This window comes from Xyrauchen texanus, chromosome 43 (genome assembly GCF_025860055.1).
Source record: "Xyrauchen texanus isolate HMW12.3.18 chromosome 43, RBS_HiC_50CHRs, whole genome shotgun sequence".
Lineage (NCBI taxonomy): Eukaryota > Metazoa > Chordata > Actinopteri > Cypriniformes > Catostomidae > Xyrauchen > Xyrauchen texanus.
In genome coordinates, this window is record NC_068318.1 from 27,013,678 (window position 1) to 27,034,453 (window position 20,776).

At 38.4% G+C, this 20,776-nt stretch overlaps 1 protein-coding gene across 1 annotated transcript in view; it reads left to right on the forward strand.

Moving 5' to 3' along the window:
* Positions 1-20,776, forward strand: part of LOC127635649 (protein Aster-B-like) — a 62,722-nt gene that overhangs the window by 13,359 nt on the left and 28,587 nt on the right. Inside the window, exons 2-3 of the mRNA XM_052115832.1 lie at positions 18,504-18,720; positions 19,409-19,429. Of these exons, the coding sequence (XP_051971792.1) occupies positions 18,504-18,720; positions 19,409-19,429 (238 nt within the window). The remainder of the gene's footprint in view (positions 1-18,503; positions 18,721-19,408; positions 19,430-20,776) is intronic.

Sequence of the window (20,776 nt, forward strand, 5' to 3'; positions counted from 1 at the left end):
TATGACTTACTTTCTTCTGCAGAACATAAATTATTAATTTTAGAAGAATATATCAGCTCTGTTGGTCCATACAATGCAAGTGAATGGGTGCCTAGATTTGTATGCTTCAAAAAGCACATAAAAGTAATCCATACGACTCCAGTGTTTTAATCCATGTCTTCAGAAGTGATATGATAGGTGTGGGTGAGAAACAGATCAATATTCATGTAATTTTTTGCTTGAAATTATTCTCCCTGCACAGTAGAGGGCGGTATGCATGAAGACTGTGAATCACCAAAAACACAAGAAGAATGTGAAAGTGATCGGTTTCTCACCCACACCCATCATATCCCTTCAGAAATAATTTATTTAAACACTGGAGTCTTAAGGATTACATTTATGCTGACTTGTGTGATTTTTGGACCTTAAAATTTTTGGCACCCATTCACTTGCATTGTATGGACCTAAAGAGCATTTGTGTTCAGCAGATGAAAGAAAGTCATACACATCTGGGGTAGCATAAGGGTGAGTAAATAATGAGAGAATTCCCATTTTTGTGTGAACTATTCATTTAAATCTATGTAGCAGAACTGCATATTTTCCCGTAGAATCAGGGCAGAATTTTTTTTAAATTGCACAGATTCTTTAAGGGCAATATATCAGATTTATCTGGCTAGGACAATCAATAGGCTAATATTTGGCCATTTTAAGAGTATCATATCGACACATAACCATCACTGCTTGGATGAACTTTTAATATCCTCTTGTGCAGTTCTAGAATCTACCGACAGCCATGTCTAAGGATAACATTTCTTTCTTTAACGTTTTCGTTCTTTTTTTTTTTTTTTTTTACAGAATTAAACAGAACCATATCTGTTGATGGCTCAGTGTGAGTAATATGTTTTCATAACTGAGCTCTTTTTAGTGACATAATAATGTGTACATGGGTGGGCTGTTTGCAGTGCATAGGCATGTTTCGATATGTGTGTGTGTGTTTGTGCTGGGATTAGCTGCCTCACTTCACTTCTCCAGTACACTCACTAACTGAGTCTGACAGTCACCTCATCACCTGACTCCTCATGCTCTACTCTGGTTGGCTGGCCCCCATAGGCCTCCATGTGGTAGTGAGCTTAGCAATGCCAAGGGGGCGGGGCCATGTGGCAGTGAGGATAAACATAGAAGAGCTGGACAGGCAGTATTAAACTCCAGCCTATATTGGCTGGGTTCTGCAGGCCCATTGGAGCCAGAGTTCATCATCTGTCTTCCTCTCTCAGACCCCCAGAGACACTGCAAGAGCAAAGGAACATATTGACCCAACAAATTACATGTGTAATTCTGATATATGACATCAGCGCTGACCTCATTTTGATACCGGGAAATTCTAGGAGCACTGCGGATGAAGCAATATGTTTTAAAAAGATATTTCTGTATTTGAACTACAAGTAAACAAATGATGTGGCATTTGGTGTATTTGGACACCACAAAACTTTGGCATTCATCATGTCTTTTATCAGATTATCATATCAGCTTTTGAGCATAAGGACTGCAAAACTTTATTTTTTCTTTTCAGTTTAAAAACAAGTTTTAACACAACTGAAATCTCTAATACAGCTTAGTTCTAGATAAAACTACTGTGATATGTTCAATTCAGATGTTCTGATGAGCCTGTGATGGAGCTGTCCATTCAGCACCACTTTGACATGTTCTGATTGGCCAGTGCTACAACAGGGGCTCACTCTGAATGGGCATTCCCAGTAGTGATCAGCATCTTGCTGAAATTTAAGTTGTATGATAATAAAACAATAGAAAAGGAAATTATATGACCAACTATGGGTTCTAATGGACGTGTTTTATGTTATGCTTGTCTGTGTGTGTTAGTTATTTTTTGTAGATTAACATAGTAGTCTCATTCTCTAGACTGGTAGTAATTTTTAAAGAGATAACCTGAGGCCTCTTGAGTGACAACAACCAATGCGAATAAGTTAAGAGAAAGTAGAAATGTATTTAGACATGCATGTGTGTTCATGTGTGTATGTGTTTTGGTGGGCAGTAATTTGTACTGTATAAGGCCAATGAAATCTGAACGTGAGTGAGAAAATACATTTACTCAGTGAAAACACACTGTGCAAACACATTTTGTTGACGTTTTGGGTACTTATGTGTCCATGGTATCAGAGAAACGCTGCTGTGTTGTACATGTGTCAAGATATTTGATTAATCTGGGTGGTATATTTACCATACTCTATGTGTTTCTTAAAGTTTACCGTTTGTGTAGCATATTGAAGCTCATATTTAAATATAATAAGGCACCATACAATATATTTATCATATCCACTCACACACACACACACACACACACACACACACACACACACACACACACACACACACACACACTTTCGTAGTATTCACCTATATTAAAGGATTAGATGACCAGCTGTCAAGAGCTCCATAGTCACACACACACACACACACACACAAATGCTCTACCACAGACTGCAGCGGCAGTGAGCTCTAGACAAGAATCTCTTTGATTCAGAAAGGAAGCAGACTGTGGCGATCTAAGGGGAGGGGCTTAAGGGAACTGAGCATGCTCAGTGCACACCAGATTGTGACAAGAGCACCTCATGCCCTCTTCTGCAGAGGGAGAGAGGGGCTGCTGCATTTGAGAGATGTGCACGTGAGCCGCTGCTGTTCAAATACACACAGGATGTGGAAGTATGGCTCGTCCGGCACTTCAGAGGACAGAAAGCTCAATGAATAGTCGAGGCCAGTCGCCTGTTCATGGGATCAACAGAACCGACCCAGATTAACAGATCTGCTCTGGATGCTTGGTAAAGGCTGCCTGTGAATTGGGAAGATGAGACTATGGGATCAGGACAACCCGTACTGCACCAATGAAAGGCTTCAAGCTCGCCTGGTAAGATCTCTTCTGTGACAGATTACCTCTTCCTCTTAGATGACGGGGATTACCTCTTCCTGTCTGAAACTGCCAACTGGACGCTCATGGGTCTAATACTTGACTAAAACTGTCTCCTCTCCTCTTCTTTTCTTTTATCTTTTCTTTGCTTTCCTAATGTCTATACTCTTTCATTACCTTTTCCTCTTAATTTTACTTTTTCCTTTCCTTTCTTTCCTTCGCTGTCCTAGTGTCTCTCCTCTTATATTTCCTCTTACTTTTCCTTTCCTCTTCCTATATATCTTTTTCTTTTCCTTGCCTCTTTCTTTTCATTTTCCTTTCATTTCCTTTGCTGTCCTATTGTCTTTGCTCTTCCATTATCTTTTCCTTTTCCCTTTACTTTCCTCTTCCTTTTCCCGGTTAATTTTCCTTTTTCCTTTTCTTTCCTTCCTTTCTTTGGCTGCCATGTTGTCTCTGCTCTCCCATTTCCTTTCCTCTTAATTTCTCTTTCTTTTTCCTTTCCTTTGGCTCTTCCATTACATTTTCCTTTCCTCTTCATTTTACATCTTCATTTTCTTTTTTCCTTTTCCTTCCATTATTTCCTTTGCTGTCCTGTTGTCTCTCTTAAATTTTATCTTCTTTTCCCTTATTGTTTCCTCTTCCTTTTTCCTTTAATCTTTTCCCGTTTCCTTTTCCACTTCCTTTTTTCTTTTCTTTCTTTCTTTCCTTTCTTTTCTTTGCTGTCCTGTTGTCTTTCCTCTTACATTTCATCTTCTTTTCCTTTATTGTTTCCTCTTCCTTTTCCTCTTTCTTTTTCCTTTCCTCTTCCTTTTCCCCTTTTCCTTTCCTTTTCCACTTCCTTTTTTCTTTTCTTTGCTGTCCTGTTGTCTTTCCTCTTACATCTCATCTTCTTTTCCTTTATCGTTTCCTCTTCCTTTTCCTCTTCCTTTTTCCTTTCCTCTTTTCCCGTTTCCCTTTCCTTTTCCACTTCCTTTTTACTTTTCTTTCTTTTCTTTGCCGTCCTGTTGTCTTTCCTCTTACATTTCATCTTCTTTTCCTTTAACGTTTCCTCTTCCTTTTTCCTTTCCTCTTCCTTTTCCCCTTTTCCTTTCCTTTTCCACTTCCTTTTTTCTTTTCTTTCTTTCCTTTCTTTTCTTTGCTGTCCTGTTGTCTTTCCTCTTACATTTCATCTTCTTTTCCTTTATTATTTCCTCTTCCTTTTTCCTTTCCTCTTCCTTTTCCCCTTTTTCTTTCCTTTTCCACTTCCTTTTTTCTTTTCTTTCTTTCCTTTCTTTTGTTTGCTGTCCTGTTGTCGCTCCTTTAAATCTCCTATCCATTTTCTCTTTCCTTTCCTCATCCTTTTCTTTTCTTTTTCCTTTTTTGTTTTCCTCTTCCTTTTCCTTACATTTCCTCTTTCTTTCCTTTCCTTGTTCTTTTCCTCTTTCCTTTCCCTTCCCTTTCTCTGTTGTCTCTCCTCTTCCTTATCCTCTCCATTCTGCAGTGATATTGTTTGTTTGGGTGTTTCCCCCTGCTGGTTTTCAGACAATTTAGCGAAAGGTTTCAGTGTAACTCAGGAGGCAAGAAATTTGGTGTCCTGTCCTCCTTCATCCCTTCATCCTAAATTTCTATATTTTGAGGTATGGTAAAAACTGTATGAGAACTGTGGTGACATATTAGTGTGCACTAATTAGTGTTTTCAAAGACACTAATTACACTAATTACACAAAGTACAGTGTCAAATTTGTCTTGTGATTGTACATTTTGTGGCTTCATCAGGTGAGCATGGGCACACAGGTTTAAACCACACCTAAGGCAGAGAGGATTGATTTTAATGTTGACATTTGTTTACTTTTTTTTTAAATGATTATGGAATGCTGGCCTTTTAGATGGCATACTGTGTCTTCCCTGCTGCATAGTGGAAGATTATTTTAGTGGCACTGAGTTCAGGTCAGGGGACTTTTATGCAAATTAGTCTTTAGAGTGAGGGGGACAGTGACATTTTCATGCATTAATTTCATATTCTTTTGGAGTCTCTCATACTGATCCAAAGTTCTGTTTTTCCCTTTCCTTTGCTCATATACTTTGTTTTGATAAACATGACAAGTGTGAAGTTTGTGTTGATATCTTGCCTTGAAAATCTGTTCCAGTGATCAGCAGTTGATAGAGCTTGTGTTTATGAAGATCTGGGTGTTAGGATGTTGTATCTGGCAGAGTTGAAGTCTGGTTCTTGAGGCATCTCAAGACTACATAAACATGACCTTGGTCTGAGTCTAGGTCTCATTACTGTGTCTTGCTCTGAGTCTCAAAACTGAAAGGGAGAGTTCACCCAAAAAAATTAATTCTGTCATCATTTACTCACCATCTTTTTGTTCCAAACATGTACTGTATATAGTTCTTCTGTGGTGCAAATAACAAATAAATGTTAGATAGAATAGCAGCCTCATTCACAATTCACTTTCATTGGATGGAGAAAAAACAGATGTAATGAAAGTAAATGGTGACTGAGGCTAACATGTTGATGGTGATGTTAGAGTCTGGCTGCTATGTATTGCTGCTTCTGTACCATGATATTTGCATGATACTCTGAAGGAAAAAAAGGTAATATCAGTGCTAGCTTTGGTACTTATGGACAACTGCTGATAAGCTGCTCTGCAGTAACGTTGTGGACAGTCTCAGCATCCGCATGTTGCTGTGCCCTCCGGTGGGGCTCTTGTCCCTGGTGCTGGTAAATGAACACTGCAGAGTGTGTCCATGGATTCGTGTGTTTACTGCAGTGAAAGGGTGTAAACACGAGGCACATTTACAAATTTTACACAGTAGGTGTTATTCTGAATATAGAATATTTGAATCCCTCATCTAATCTGATAACGTACTGTATTTATTGTTTTTGTTTTTTATTTCCATGTGGTTACTTTTGACAATTTTATTGTCTTTCTCTTTGCATCTCAATCTCTCTCCAGATTAATCCTGGCCTGGTTTAAGATATCTAAATAACAGATTGTCTTTGTCCTACTTTAGCTCTTTGCATTCTTACATCCACAGTATACATAATACTTACTTCGTATTGCATATGTGGTCACATGGCCATCACCCTCTCTAGTAGTAATATATAAGCTACAGACGCTGTGTTTCCATTGCTCAATTAAAAATGCAATGTGTTAGCAATGCCAGGATCATGGGTTAGTAAATGTAAATATATAGCGTTGTAATTCAATTTCTCTATTTAATGTTTTCCAGGACAAAGGTTGCTTTATATGACATTATCTTTCTATTACTATAACTTTTACAGATTTACAGTAGTCAGTGGACAGGAATGTTCAAGAGATCTTTAGAGTATTATCAAAGTCCCTTTCAAGGCAAGTCAGTCCACTCAGCCGCAATCTCTAGAGCACCCCAGGTATTTATTTATGGATATAAGAGGCATAAAAATGCAGCTCCTATTTACTTGAGTGGTAAAAGACCGAAAGCTCCAAAACAATTGGCCAAGATTACGATTAAAGGTCATATTTCAAATCAGCAGTAAAATCTGATAACAGTGGTATCATAAATGTTGGTTCTTTAGCTCAGATCATGCTAAAACCGCAATTTTTCAGGCATGTCCAGCTAATGCACATGCGCATTCTCGAGATGACAGACCTTGTATGTATCTAAAAGGTGATTGGCTCTTTTACCTGTAAGGTGGGACATCCTTTTCTACATGCACCATATTGGGCACTCCAGTTTTTCCCATTCATTTTTATATTAGTGCTCTGTATTGGGCTAAATAATCCTGATATATGTATGACCTTTGAAACATGGAATGCTGGACTTTGGGTTTGAGGAACCCAGAGGAACTCTGCACTAATGCTGCTTGTTAGAGTGATATTGTGAGGTCTCAATACAGCTGGACACTCTAGCCACTACTTTGTTCTATTGCAAATGGTCCTATAAGCATGTTCTGATTTGATAAACATCTTATATTCTTGTCAACTTCAAGGGAGATTTGCTAATTCCATGCTACACATTTAAGTGTGTGAATTCTTCTCTGACTGTGGTCTTTATTGAAGTTATTTAAGTACAAGCATGTATTTTAGGCCTATTTAGACCTATTTTCCAAATTTCTTACTGGCTGATGTCCACATTTCTTTCAGTTTTTTTGAATTCACCAAACTTCATCATCAATAAATAAACATAAAACTAAATAAAACATGAAAAATGCAAACCAAATTACAACTTATTCCCATCAGAAAATCACCAGTGTTTAAATGGGACAATAAACAGGAAGGAGATCCGCCATGGTGAGGAAGCTTCGACCAATCCTCAATGAGAAAGAGTTGTCTGTTTACCTCTGTGGGCCAGTGACTATAGAGGGAAGGATTATTGACACGTGTAAAGTTCTTTTGTCCCCAGATGACATTAAATTACAAAAAAAGGAGAAATTCAGAAAGGGAATAAAAAAAGCTTAAAATGATCTCAAATGTTTGTATATACATGCTTATTTCTCTGTTGTATTGTTGCAGTAGCATAGACTCAGGTACAGGCTTTTCCATGTGTTCTATGAGTGAGACAGTTGAAAAACAGATTATAGGACTATTTTAAGCAGAGTTGTGCTCTCTGCTCTCTCTCTCTCTTTTGCTGATGCTCTCTGGTCTTTGTTTTTTTAGACATTATATTCCTGTCCTGCACTTTGGCAGTTTAAATGGAACAGTCATGGAACAATCAGATGCAAAAGACAGATTTTTATAGTTTAGACATTTCTGAGAAGTCGAGATTGTGAATCCTTTAATTAGTCGGTAATTTTGACTCCCAATACAATCCGATCTTTAATTGATCTCTTTTAAACGATTGGACCCTGATCTAATTCGACTCTCATCTAATTTGATTCTGATCAGATTTTTATCTGATCTGATTTAATGTGTATATGATCTGACTTTAATAGGTCTGGAAATTGCCACAGACCTCCCAATTGGATATTACAACAATATTTAATTGCAGATTTGATATGTTTTGCGATTTTTAAAGTATTGCGATTCTGTAATAGTTATTTGATCAGGGCTGTTGCCAGAGCATATAAAGTGGGGTGGTCATTTCGTTTTCACGTTGTGAAACAGCTATTGACCATGTCCACACCAAGACCAAGTTTTATAATAAAACATCTCATAACACCTAAACACCATACAAACAAAATAGTTCATCCTACAACCATTGGGATAAATTAATAAATGTAGTAACAACACCACTATTGTTAGTATTCGTGATAGCACACCCACCTGCTGCTCTCGTTAGACCCATTTCCTCCTACCGCCTCACTCTCCACTCTGATTCACACTTGGTTGACATTGGTCAAAGTCGAAGATGACTCTTTAAACCACTTTCTTGTATCCATGCTGCTACTACTCGATATTTGATATTGGGACTGCAGCGTGCACTGGAATCACATGTTATGTAAGATTACGTCTGCTGATGTTTATTATGGGGGACTATCCATTGGCTGTTTTAGTCGAATAATTTATGAGGTAGGTCTGTCCAAGGCACCACTCCCCAATGCCCACCCTTGGCGATGGGCCTGGATTTGATGTTTTGATATGTTTAGCTCTGTGAACTCTTTTTTTTTCTCAGAAAGAAATGTCTGATGAAGAATAGTTGTGTCTGAAATGACAGTTGTTTCACTCTGAAATGCAGAATTTGGTAGGGATGTGCAAAACTACCAATTTAAAACTACCAATCGACCAGTTGGTGCATTGTCTGAGCTATTAGTCGACTAGTCAATGTTAAGGATGTATAATTAGGTTGCATTATGTCCATGTTAAGTCTGGCGAAATTCTTTTAGTTTCTTTGTTCAGAGGTAAAAAGAAGTTTCAAACAGCCGAGCAACGGCGTACTGTTTGCGAACATTCAGAAACCCTCCACACCACTGTGGGACGACATTTAGAAGTACATTAAAATATAAGGGACGCTGAGTAAAACCTTAACTTATGTGACATTAAAATGTGTTATCAATGACTTTATGCCTCATTCTTTGAGTAAAATTCATGAGGTCAGTAAAAGAAGTTGTTATATATGCAGTTGAAAATGTTTAATTTGTCAATGCGCTACCACATTGTATGGGGCATAATATGTGCCGATTACACTCTGTCATTGTGATTTATGATGACACTTATACTATTGCAAAGATGAGTGTATAAAAGTGTTAATGTGTAGAATAAAGATTGAGGCATATCTTATTTTAAACAGATGTGTGAATGGCTTTCGGACTGCACAAGTGAATGGGCACTTTAGAGTATCTGAGTGGACTTGATTCATCTGTAGACTAATGCATGAATAGTCTTGGAAAATGTCTCTAAGTGAACGATCATACAGATGTAGGTATATTTCCACCAGCTCTCTAATAATTCTACATGCCGATGTGTTCATGTTGACTGATTTTAACTGACTGAACAACGTAAACAAAATTAGCCATCGACCTCAAGGTAGGTGGAGCTCTAGGTCACACTTACCAATGATGTGGACCAATGGCAGTTAGAAGGTGTATAGCAGCAAGTCAGACGTTTTCCTAAATGTTTGCCCCAGCGAAACAAATGCAAAAACACCTTTTTGGACAGATTTTGTTTTAAATGATGTCAAACCCATTTGTTCTTCGATTTCATAGGAAGTATACCAAGGTCTTTACCCAATCAGATATTATTCATAGGGTTTATATGGATGTTAAGCACACCCCTTTAACTGTGAAAATAATGTATATTCCACAAATAAATAGGCTAAATAACTATAACCTCTTATCCCACAAAAATCTTAAAGTAAGAAACAAAGAAAGCTCAAATACAGAGCGCCACAATACCGCTTATGTACATTCCAGACGCAGAATGAAGCAGTTCAATGCGCTTTTGCGCATCCCGGACATAGATGCCTGCTTCACGTAACCATAGTGCTTAAAGTTACATTTGAAATCGGCTCCGAATTCCAAATTGCACAGCTGTTAGATTGTAAGTATTGTGGGAGTGCAACATGTAGTTCACAGCTTCCAACAGATATATAAGCCTTTTTACTGCTCATCTATTCAGTGTCAGAAAAAATCTGCAGAATAGCTACTGACAAACACTGTCCACAACACCTGTGGATTATGCATAATAACAGGAACATTCATTACAACAGAGGGTTTTGACGTCCGACTGTAAACAAGCGGCGCTTTGATGGCTGTAGCAGCGGTGCATAAAAGACTAAATGTAAAGAAATAGAGACGAAACTGCTCAGAGATGTGAAACTCCACACACATATAGCTTCCTGTATTTACCTATCAATCATTGTATTTTTATTAAAAATCTATTTTTCATCAGGGAGACCATTTTAAAATCGTTATTTTGTAACATAATATTTGTTTTTTTCCCCACTCTTAGAACCTGATTTCTAGTCATCCCCGGATCTGATTTAAATTTGATCTGATCTGTTCTAATCTAATCTGATCCCAGTCTGAACAGACTCCAGTTTGAAGTGACCTATCTGCTCTGATTTTGATCTGATTTCACTGGATCCTCATCTGATTAGATTGTGATCGGACTCAGATCTGATCTGTCTGATTTTATATGGCACTGCTCTGATTGGACCCTGGAATAATTAGACCCTGATCTGATTGGACTGTGTTATATCACATGCTCATGATCAAACCAGGACAAGGGCTGCCCCTCCCTCTTTTAAAGCACAACATCTAACTATTCAATCTGTCCCCTTAGCAGTAAAATCAGCAGTTTAAATGAACTCATGTGCTTCATAAAACTAAATTTAGCTCTACTAAAATAATTAAGCTCTATAGTGCATTTGCATTTAAATTTGTTTTTGGGAAAGCAATTCTGTACTTATATTGTTTAGTGATTATTACTTCAGCCATCAGCTAAGGAAACAATATAAATATTAAGACAAATTTTTTTAATTTAGTGCTTAAACATATTAGCACACTAACAAGAACATACAGTATTTCTGGAATGGGAATTAAAGTTAAGGTTTTGATGCTTCTCAACTGCTCATATACTCAACAGAAAAGCTTATCATTTGTTCTAAAGAATTTCCCACAAGGGAAGAATATATATATATATATATATAAATGCCATAGCGGGCATTTATATACTCCTACAAAGAGGACCTGAATGTATTAAAACTGAATACACTGCATTTTGGCAAGAAGAACATTTAGAGGCAAATTACAGCAAATTCACATTAAATGCAAGATTTTGAATGGTGATTGCTCATACGAAACTCGCCGTCAAAATTCTAGGGTGTTCTGGGTGTTGCCAGGGCGTTGCTAAGCAATTGTTAAGGTGTTCTGAGTGTTTTTCGACGCTTTGCTATGAGGTTTACAGGGTGTTTGTAGTTGTTTGTGAGGATGCTCTGGATAGTTGCCAGGTAAAGAGCTCTCCTCAAATTCACCAATATTTTTATCTCTAACTATGGTTTGGGTCCCTACTTCAATTTAATTCTTAAGGATTTTTGCCTGTTTTATCATCCGCCAGATGAAAATCTTAAATCTGATAGCTTAGAAAAGTCATAGCACAAGAAGCCACACGATTGGAGATATCATGCAACAGCTAGTTACTCCAAGTATGTCTCGATGTCCTTATCGCTGCTCCATTTTGTGGTCCGTCATGCATAACGCGGCGGCTCATTTAAGCTAATCGCGGCCCATTCGGCACGTTTTGCGGCCTGCTCGGTTCTCCCTATGGACAGTCCGCCCCTGATCGGCCCCAAAGTGCGTCGGCCCACCGGGAATATGCCCGGTATGCCAGATTACCAGTCCAGCCCTGGTTTTAGTCCATCGGTTCTCAACTGGTTTTGTTATAGGACTCCAACACAGTACAAAAACTTTTTATCATTCAAAATGAACAACAAAAACATCCTTAAAATGAAACACTGTCATTTATTAATACTGCAATGCACTGTGTAGTCCTAACAAAATGTCAAATTAATAACATAATATACAGTTATTACAGCAGAAGATATGTAACATAGCCTGTGCACATCAATGAGGGCACTTATGGATATTGTTTCATTTTACTGTGTGTGTCAAAGTTTTATTATTTGCATTTTATTTTAATTTATATTCTTTTTTTTAATGTTAATTTAGCTAGACTTTTCCTTGCTGTCAGTGACCCTATTAGAACAGGCCCACCAAGAACACAATAGCTTGACAGCCCAGTAATAATACAGTACTGTTCTATATTATACAGTCAGTCCAAAATATATTTGTAAAAAATATGTGTATAATAGCCTATTTAATAGGTGTGTGCATGACAGGAGTAGACAGCAAAGAGCGGTTGGAGAGAGAGGCAGCGAGAGAGAGAGAGAGAGAGAGAGAGAGAGAGAGAAGGGAGGGGTGTGGTTGAATGGGGGGAGGGGTACAGAGTGAGAGACTGGCTTGTTGACATTCCAGCTGCTGATGTGAGCAGCTTCATTCAAGAAACCATGAATATTAAATCAACCAAGCCACCACACTACACCACACAGCAGCCGTTTATCACGCCAACAGCTCACCGCTTCCTGCACTCCCTGACCCCTAAAAACAGCGAGAGCTAGCGAAGAAAAAACAGACCAAAACAGAGAAGGCATACAGAAAATGACAGCTAAAGAGAACGAGCAAGCTTGAGTGAGAGAACAGAAGGGATGCTGGATTCAGATATGGTAGCTCCGCCTCCTCTCCTCCTCACATCACCCCATCCTCGCACCGCAGCTGTACTGAATGAATGAAGCAGAGCCAAAACGAATGCTTTCGTGCAGCCCCTCATGGCCACCAGGTTTGTCTGCATGTCATTTTTGCATGAAAATCATAAGGGGAAGTCATTTTTTGCATTTGCATGATTGAAAGTCACAGTTGACTTATGCATTAGCTACAGTTGCCAACATTTGAGTTCTCACCAATGCTTCCATCATCATGTAATTGTTCATGCAATTGCTTCTTTTATTTTTCAAGTAAATAAATACATTTTATATCCATTTCCAAGCATATAATCATACATATTTAGGATGGTATCGGAGATGCATCAGGAAGCATTTGATCATAGCAGTGCATCGTGTCTGCTGCATGCATGGCGTGCATTTTGCATCACATGGGAGTGTTTTCACCCTTTTAATGAGTATGAAGATAATGTGAATTGCTGCAGTTTTCTTTGCGTGACTTAGACAAGCGTGAAAAGCATCTCTCGCTTGCCTCTTGTGACTGGTTGTTTAAGAACATTTTCGTACCATGTGTTGATGATTTTTGTCTCCGTATATAGTGTGAAAAACTGCAAAAGTCTTAACACACACACATAATAAATACACCTCTGTGGCCTGTCATTAGGACTATTGTGAGCTTTTAGCACTGAGATGACAGATGGATGTGAGAAGAGCTGTTTGACCACCCACAGCACAAGCTACCATAAACACCGGTCATCCTTTTTTCTCAAAAGGTTTTTATTACTTCATGGTTGTGCAAAGAGAGATCACCTTGTGTAACGAGACACATGATTTAAATAAATGTTCACCCAAAAATGAAAATTATGTCATTATTTACCTACCGTTATATTACATTACATTATATTGCATTATTTACTTGACCCTGGTGTCATTCCAAACCTGCGTGCTGTTACATTTTATTTAACTTTTTATTTTTTACGCTAAAGGAGAATTTTCACTTCAAAGTGATCACGAAGCTCCAAAATCACCATAAACTAGTACATAGGAGTCATCTGTAGTCATATGGTAGCTTTGTGTGAGAAAGATAATTAAATTTAGGCCGTTATACACTGATAATGTTTCCTTTTTCTGAAGCTTTGAAATCTCTTTCGAGTTCACGTTCAGATAAAAAAAAAAAAACGATTTCACATCATTGATGCCATTAGTTCTCAAATACTGTATTTAACAGAATCTAAGTAGCTTGTTTTTTTTTTTTTTTCGTTTTTTTCTTCATCCAAAAGGAGCTATAGTCCGAAGTGACATATTTATATACCTAATTGATGTCGGCTGGTCCAACATACTGCACACCAAAACAGGATTTCAAAGGAGATTTCAGAGCTGCAGCAGGGTCCTAAATTGTGGTCTGTTTATCACACAGAGCTATCGTATGGCTTCAGAAGACTTGGAATATAGTGCATGAGTCACATTAAGTACTTCATGCTCCTTTTATGTTGTTGTTTTTGTTGTTGTTGTTTAGTCCTTTTAAAGCTTTAAAAAAGTGTTCAATATGAATTGTCACTGTATGGACTTGGGATGGGCATTTTCGAGTAATTTTGTATTCGAGTGCTCTCAGCAGCGATAAACGGGTAATCGAGTGCTTGTAAATTAAAAGGCACTTTAAAAATAACACGTATGACACATACGTGACGTTTATATTTTGTTTCATTCACTAACGTTACCAAGAATGGTTTTAAAATAAGATAACTTCAACAAACTATGCTTTTTGTTATTTATTTTGGTTAAATGAACAATATCCATTAATAAAAATAGGGATTTTTTTTTTTTTAAATAACAGTAAAACATTTGCACTGACCTGGAGCCAGGGCCGTTGCTAGTGGGGTGAAAGGTGGGAACAATTCTAGGGGCCCGAAGGTCCAGGGGTGCCCACAACAAATTCAAAACTGCATTTTTTTAATAGGTAAGGGGTCCAGAGCAATATGCAGTCAGGGGGCCCAGAATTCCATGCTACGGCCCTGCCTGGAGCTTCCATAGATACCAATACTGACAGCATTAAAGTAATGCACAGCACATACAGTATATAAACAATGAGTCTACATAAAGGCCATCAGATTTTTATCATTGCACATGTATTTATCATTAGTCCCATAATAAACAAGTGGTGAATGTTGCCCTTTTTTTAAATACGCTCTGACAGTTTTTAGAGATTTAACGTGCACACATACTGGTCTTATAAGCTCAGAGTTTCTTTCCACAATAAAAGCAGATCCTCGTCCGGTTGTTTGCATGACTCCAACAAGAACTGAATACAAATAGAGCAGAATTCAATAACAATCAACTCATTACTAGTTTGCCACTCTTGGCTTTGCTCAGACGCTGTCATATCTTCTTCACTCATCCTACATTTCGACTTCTCACAACCACAGCTACCCAAGTGGACTGAATTGCAACTGTGAGATTTGGTGAGAGATTCAGAGGCAAAATTCAGTGTAATTCAGCACTGCTCACGGCAGGCAAATGCAGAAAGGAAAATCAATTTGCCATATTCAAGTAGTGTTTTCAATACTCGAGTAGCTGGTGCAAAACGAGGCTCAGTAAACTTCTGAGGTTACCAAAACATTAAGTTAATTATATTTAAATAATTTAACAATTAAAATGCCAAACCTGCTAAAAATATGTAGCAATGTGCATGCACTGCTGTGCTCTCACTCTGACAATCTTTAAAATAAAATAAAAATTTCTCTTTAAGACATTTACTTGTGTTATGTTTCTTTTTAAAAGTAATAGGCCAATTGAAAAAAGTAACCAGGTCTAAACTTTGTTATATCTGTGGCAGGGCGGAGGGCGGGGCCGGGGCAGGCTAATCAAGCCTCCAAGAGGGATAAAGGCTGACTGCGAAGGATTGTGCGGGAGAGAGAGATAGTTTACGGACATGTCTGTCATGTGTGTGTTTGTCTTTTAAGTTTATCATTAAAACTATTATTTATATTATCAAGCCGGTTCTCGACTCCTCCTTTCCATTGACTGCTTTACACTGGTGCCGAAATCTGGGAAGGAGGAGGGATATGCCGTAGTAGAGTTCTCGCAACTACCGTCCACCCCAACCGAGCAGCCGCGGCCATCTGCCAGGGTATGAGGAGCCCGGCTGACTGGAAGCGGACAACAGTCGCCAACCGCGAGGGGAGAAGGGGCTCCTAACCGACTGCCTGGAACGGTCAGGGCCACTGCCATGGGCGGAGGAGTCCCCTACCAGCCGCTGAAACGCGGCGGGGTCAGAGACCGCCGACTGTGAGCGGGGAGGGGCTCGCTGCCGACCGCCTGGAGTGGGAGAACCGCTGCCAGTGGCGGGGGAGACCCCTTCTGTTCCCCAAGAATCCGACGGGGCGTTCCGTCCGGCAGGGGCTGGAGGTCTGCCTTCGATCCGCCCGGAGAGGCGCGGCTGTCGTCCTTTAGAGGGTGAAGGAATGGCCGAGGAACAAGCTACGGTGTATCGGAGAACTGGCGTATCTCTCTCACTGCCGCTCAGCATTGGCTTTTTCCCTCTCATTTAAATTTTAGTGTTTTTGGGGGTGTACTACACTGTTACAGAAAGTACCCCCCATTTAATAATTTCTGTTTCCCTCCCCTTGTCCCCTCCCTCATCCAGGTAGACGGGGATGACCTGCCGGCAGACGGGGCAAAAGGCACGCCTCTCCCCAGGGAAAGGGGGAGGGGGGTGGACGTCATGCCGGGGGCTCCCCTGCCTGAGAGAACGAGGGAGGAATGTGGCAGGGCGGGGACGGGGCAGGCTAATCAAGCCTCCAAGAGGGATAAAGGCTGACTGCAAAGGATTGTGCGGGAGAGAGAGATAGTTTACGGACATGTCCATCATGTGTGTGTTTGTCTTTTAAGTTTATCATTAAAACTATTATTTATATTGTCAAGCCGGTTCTCACCTCCTCCTTTTCCATTGACTGCTTACAATATCATTTTTTGTTTTCTTAAAAAGATACAATGCGTTAACACGTGAACTACACTGTTTTTGAGATTAAGTAAAGATAAATTATGATGGATTGTTGAATTATTGAAAATATTATGCGCACCCTGAGGTCATAATGCGGCCAGGACAGGAAGCGGATGTAGTTTTGTAACTTTTCAGTTGCAAAACTATTTTATTGATAAAGTCACATGGTTGCATTGAGGTCAATGTTCTGTGCTGCTCGTAAATGTCTATTCTGCCAATTCATGTGTGTAATAGCGTGAGTGAGTCATTTTAGATCTTATAGAAATAGTTTATAATTTTTTGTCTTTGTTTTAATTGGTTGTTTGCTAAGGTTGCCTGTACGGGTGATTTAAATAACTTAAATAAATTGCCAAAGTGAAATTGCACCATAATGCGGTCAAGATCGGAAACTACATAGCCGTGCATTTACTGAAAAATAATTAGCACCTTAGAACGTCTATCAACCTCTCAGAATAAAGTTTCTCATAAAAAAAAAAACTTTTATCATTTCAGAAAAAGTACTAGAGGAAATGTTTTTCTAGTAGTTTGTGTTGGGGGACAGTGGGAGACCTCTGAGTAACAAAGGTTGAGAAGCACCGCTCTATAGTGTGTTTTATCTGCTCTCTTTTTTCTCTCAGCCTTTATCTCTCTTTTGTCACACTGTTTGTTTTTCCAGACGGCCAGCTCTTAGCTCATGTACAGAACATTCATAGTTAAGATAGAGCTCTGTGCCCTTTCTGAGGGACACATGACGGGCCGACTGTAGGAAGATATGTGGGTTTGCTGCAGATAGATTGAAGGATGTTTCTGAGAGACTTTTCATCTTTGGTGTTATCTTCATCATCTTGACCTTTGTAAGTAAATGAAGTCTATTAAACTGACAGACATATGTTTATCTAGGTTGTTCTGACAGTTTTTATTGCTCAGAGGAAATCATGTAGACTTAAAGTTATCTTTTGCTCTACAGTTAATCACATACACAGTTGAGATTTGTGGTCTGTTGTTTATTTTATGCGAATTCGAGAGCATGGATGCACACATCTGCTAGATAATTATAGCAAATAAAAAGATTTTCATTTTTGTGTTACTGATCATCAGACCATTAGTTCCTGTGTTTTGACCTGTGTGTTTGAGTAGAAAATCCCCTTGAGAATTTGCATTCATGCATTTTTGTAAAGATGATACGGTATATCATTTATGTGGAAATTCCCACCCAAACCACAGTGATGCTTGAACCCTTGCTGCTCTGTTTTGGTGAGAGATGTCAGTCTGAACACATTCCTGGAAGCTGACAGGGCATAGGTTAAAGGCCAAAGAATCCCCTGCTGGGATTATTTCACCAATTTTTCAGAATATGCCTGATAAGATTCTGAAATGACATGTTCTGTTCATGTTCTGTGATCTCGTGAGTATCTGTATGTATTCTTAGATAAAGTGTGGTTCTATTGGTTCACTGAAACGTACAATATTAATGTATTGACAGCATCTAAAATGTCACTTATTTTGCGTAGGAATGACTTTTGTGGAGTACAAATGTTTATGAATCCTTAGATTGAAAAATGTGTCTATAATCGATGAGATTTATTAAATGTTCAATGCCATCACATTTATTCAAAGCAGTTGACACATTTGCCTGTGTGATTTCTGGTGTCGCATTCAACTTGCCAAGACTAAACTTTAAAATGTTAAAATGAATAAAAACTCTTAATTTAATAATTACTTAATCATTTAATTTCCATTTGTTTGCCGTAGGAAAGGATTCGTAAATCGTTTTTACACTACATACTAAAGCAGTACTTGCATAAAAACGTTAACAATAGACATAGTAGAGAGATTACCGGGAATTAGGAGACCTCGAAACTGAAAATCCCAAATGTGCACCATGGCTCTATGTCCCATGCAATAACCACTAAATCATGGCTCGAACAGCCACTTGCTTTCTTTTCAAAGCGGACAGTCTGTTGTTTTTATGGTCATTTATTGATTTTTTCTTACATTTCTCCTTAGCACTGCGAGCAACTCGAACCGCAGCACGCCGGCCTGTTCACCTGTCCTGCGTAAACGCTCGCGCTCCCCAACATCCCAGAGTCCAGAGGGAGAGAATATGGTGGAGAAGAGCTCCGATCATTCCTCCGACAAATCACCCTCCACCCCAGAACAAGCAGTTCAGCGCACATACAGCCAGACGCTTCACACCACTCGGCCCGGTGGCAAAAACTCTAAGGTAAAGTATATTTGGGAATAAAATCTTTTAAGTGCAGGTTTACCTGGACTGTAAACTCAATTCTAACTCTTATAATGACATTCCATTGGCCAGATTCATGAAAATGTTCTTCAGGAAAAAAAAAGAAAAAAAGGATACGTCACGTTATGTAAGGATACAAGCTTAGGATACATTACAAGTAACTTTTTTACTTAAGTTTGAAAATAACAATAAACAAATCTGGCCCCATATGATTTGTCCTGATTTAGACCTTAAGAGAACATTTCACCCAAAAAGGAACTTTCTGTCTTTATTTACTAACCCTAATATTCCTCTAAACCTGTGTGACTTTATTTTTATCTGTGAAACACAAATGTAAAAATGTTAAACAATATTCACATGGAAGATTTTGCCATAACTTGAAAGTGAAAAGTGAATCTGGGCTGCCAAACTCCAAAAAGGACAAAAAAAAAACAACAACTCATAAACCACAGTAAAGGTAATCGATATGACTCTTCAGAATTCATTGTCATTCCATGTTCATCAGCACTTCATAAACAGGAAGTATTTATTTTAAAGAGACAGAACATCACTTTTGTTTTAATTTGTTGAGAAGCTTTGCCACCTGGAAGTGTTTTATTTTCTCTGCACATAATTCATGAAGTTTTTTTTGTTTTCTGATATCTGTTCTTCCTCTTATGCATGCTAGTCACACAAGAGACTGTCTAAAGTAAGCATCACTCTTTTCTTCTCTCTTTCTCTGACCCTGCCTGTGACCTGTCCCATAATGCTCTGCTTCACCTGCCCGTGCTAATACATGCTAACTCTGCTAAGCTAGCTACTAATGGCAAGCTAAATGTTTGAACATTGTCCTGGATAAAATGATTTGTGTTGCTACAAAAATGTTATTTAAAAGTAAAGTAATTAAATAATATCATTTTCACATCCACACTGGATTTTCTTCACTTAACACAAGCTTGTGTGTGATTTTTCTTCCTGAAACTACATTTCCCCTCAATGCCAATTCAAATCTGTCTTCAAAACCTCACTACTTCAGGCCACATCTACACTGATAAGTTTTAGTTTGATTTTGCTACATATACACCTCTCATTCACACAAACTGTGTTTTCCACCATCAAAAAAGTGGAGCATTTCTAAAACGCTCTCCATGGCTGTATACTAACTAAGAACAGAGTTTCAAACAAATGGATTAATGTAGTCATGGCCTTAGTTTATCTTGACTAAATACCATCACTATTAGGCCTCATTGAGTTTTATCAGGCTTGTTATCTAGTGTAGATACAGTTGGATGTATATGTTGTCACTTGAAACACATGGATTCACACATTGCGCTGTCAGTTACACACATAAACATTGGTTCTACCCCAGTCTACTTCCACATCAGTACAACGATTTTATCTGCATTTTAAAATGCTCTTGAAATCTAGTGTCGGAGTGAATTAAATAAACACATTTATAATGTTTTACAAAATACCACTCAATCCATAACTCATTCTGAGGCATCATTGCCACTTATTTTTGTATCACACTAGTAGTAAAGAGAAACAATGACATATCTATATATTAGTCAAATATATTATGCTTTCCTGGCATGGCTCTGGTGTCTCGCTGTCACCTGACATCTTACTCTTCATTAATTTTCTCTCCAGTATGACAGACTAAACCTGATTAAAGTAAGATGAATATTTGTTTGACCTGCTCTTGAGCCCTGACCCCTCTGATGAGTCCACAGTAGAATTATGTAGAGGCCCAGTATGTGAAAATATTATTAGTCGGGTGTCTGATGTGTCGAGTGTCAGAGAGATAGAAATAAAGAATAGTTTTGGACGTTTATATCCATATATTTTATTATTATTATTATTATTATTATTATTATTATTATTATTAATAATAATAATAATAATAAACTAAATAACTGAAGAGTCCTTTGGGATGCAAAACTGTTATATATAATAACAGTATATAACTGTTATCTTTAATATATGTCCCATTGTTTTGCAACACCTAACAGATGCAAAAGAACAGTTTGATTTCGTGCAAATACTGCCCCCTTGT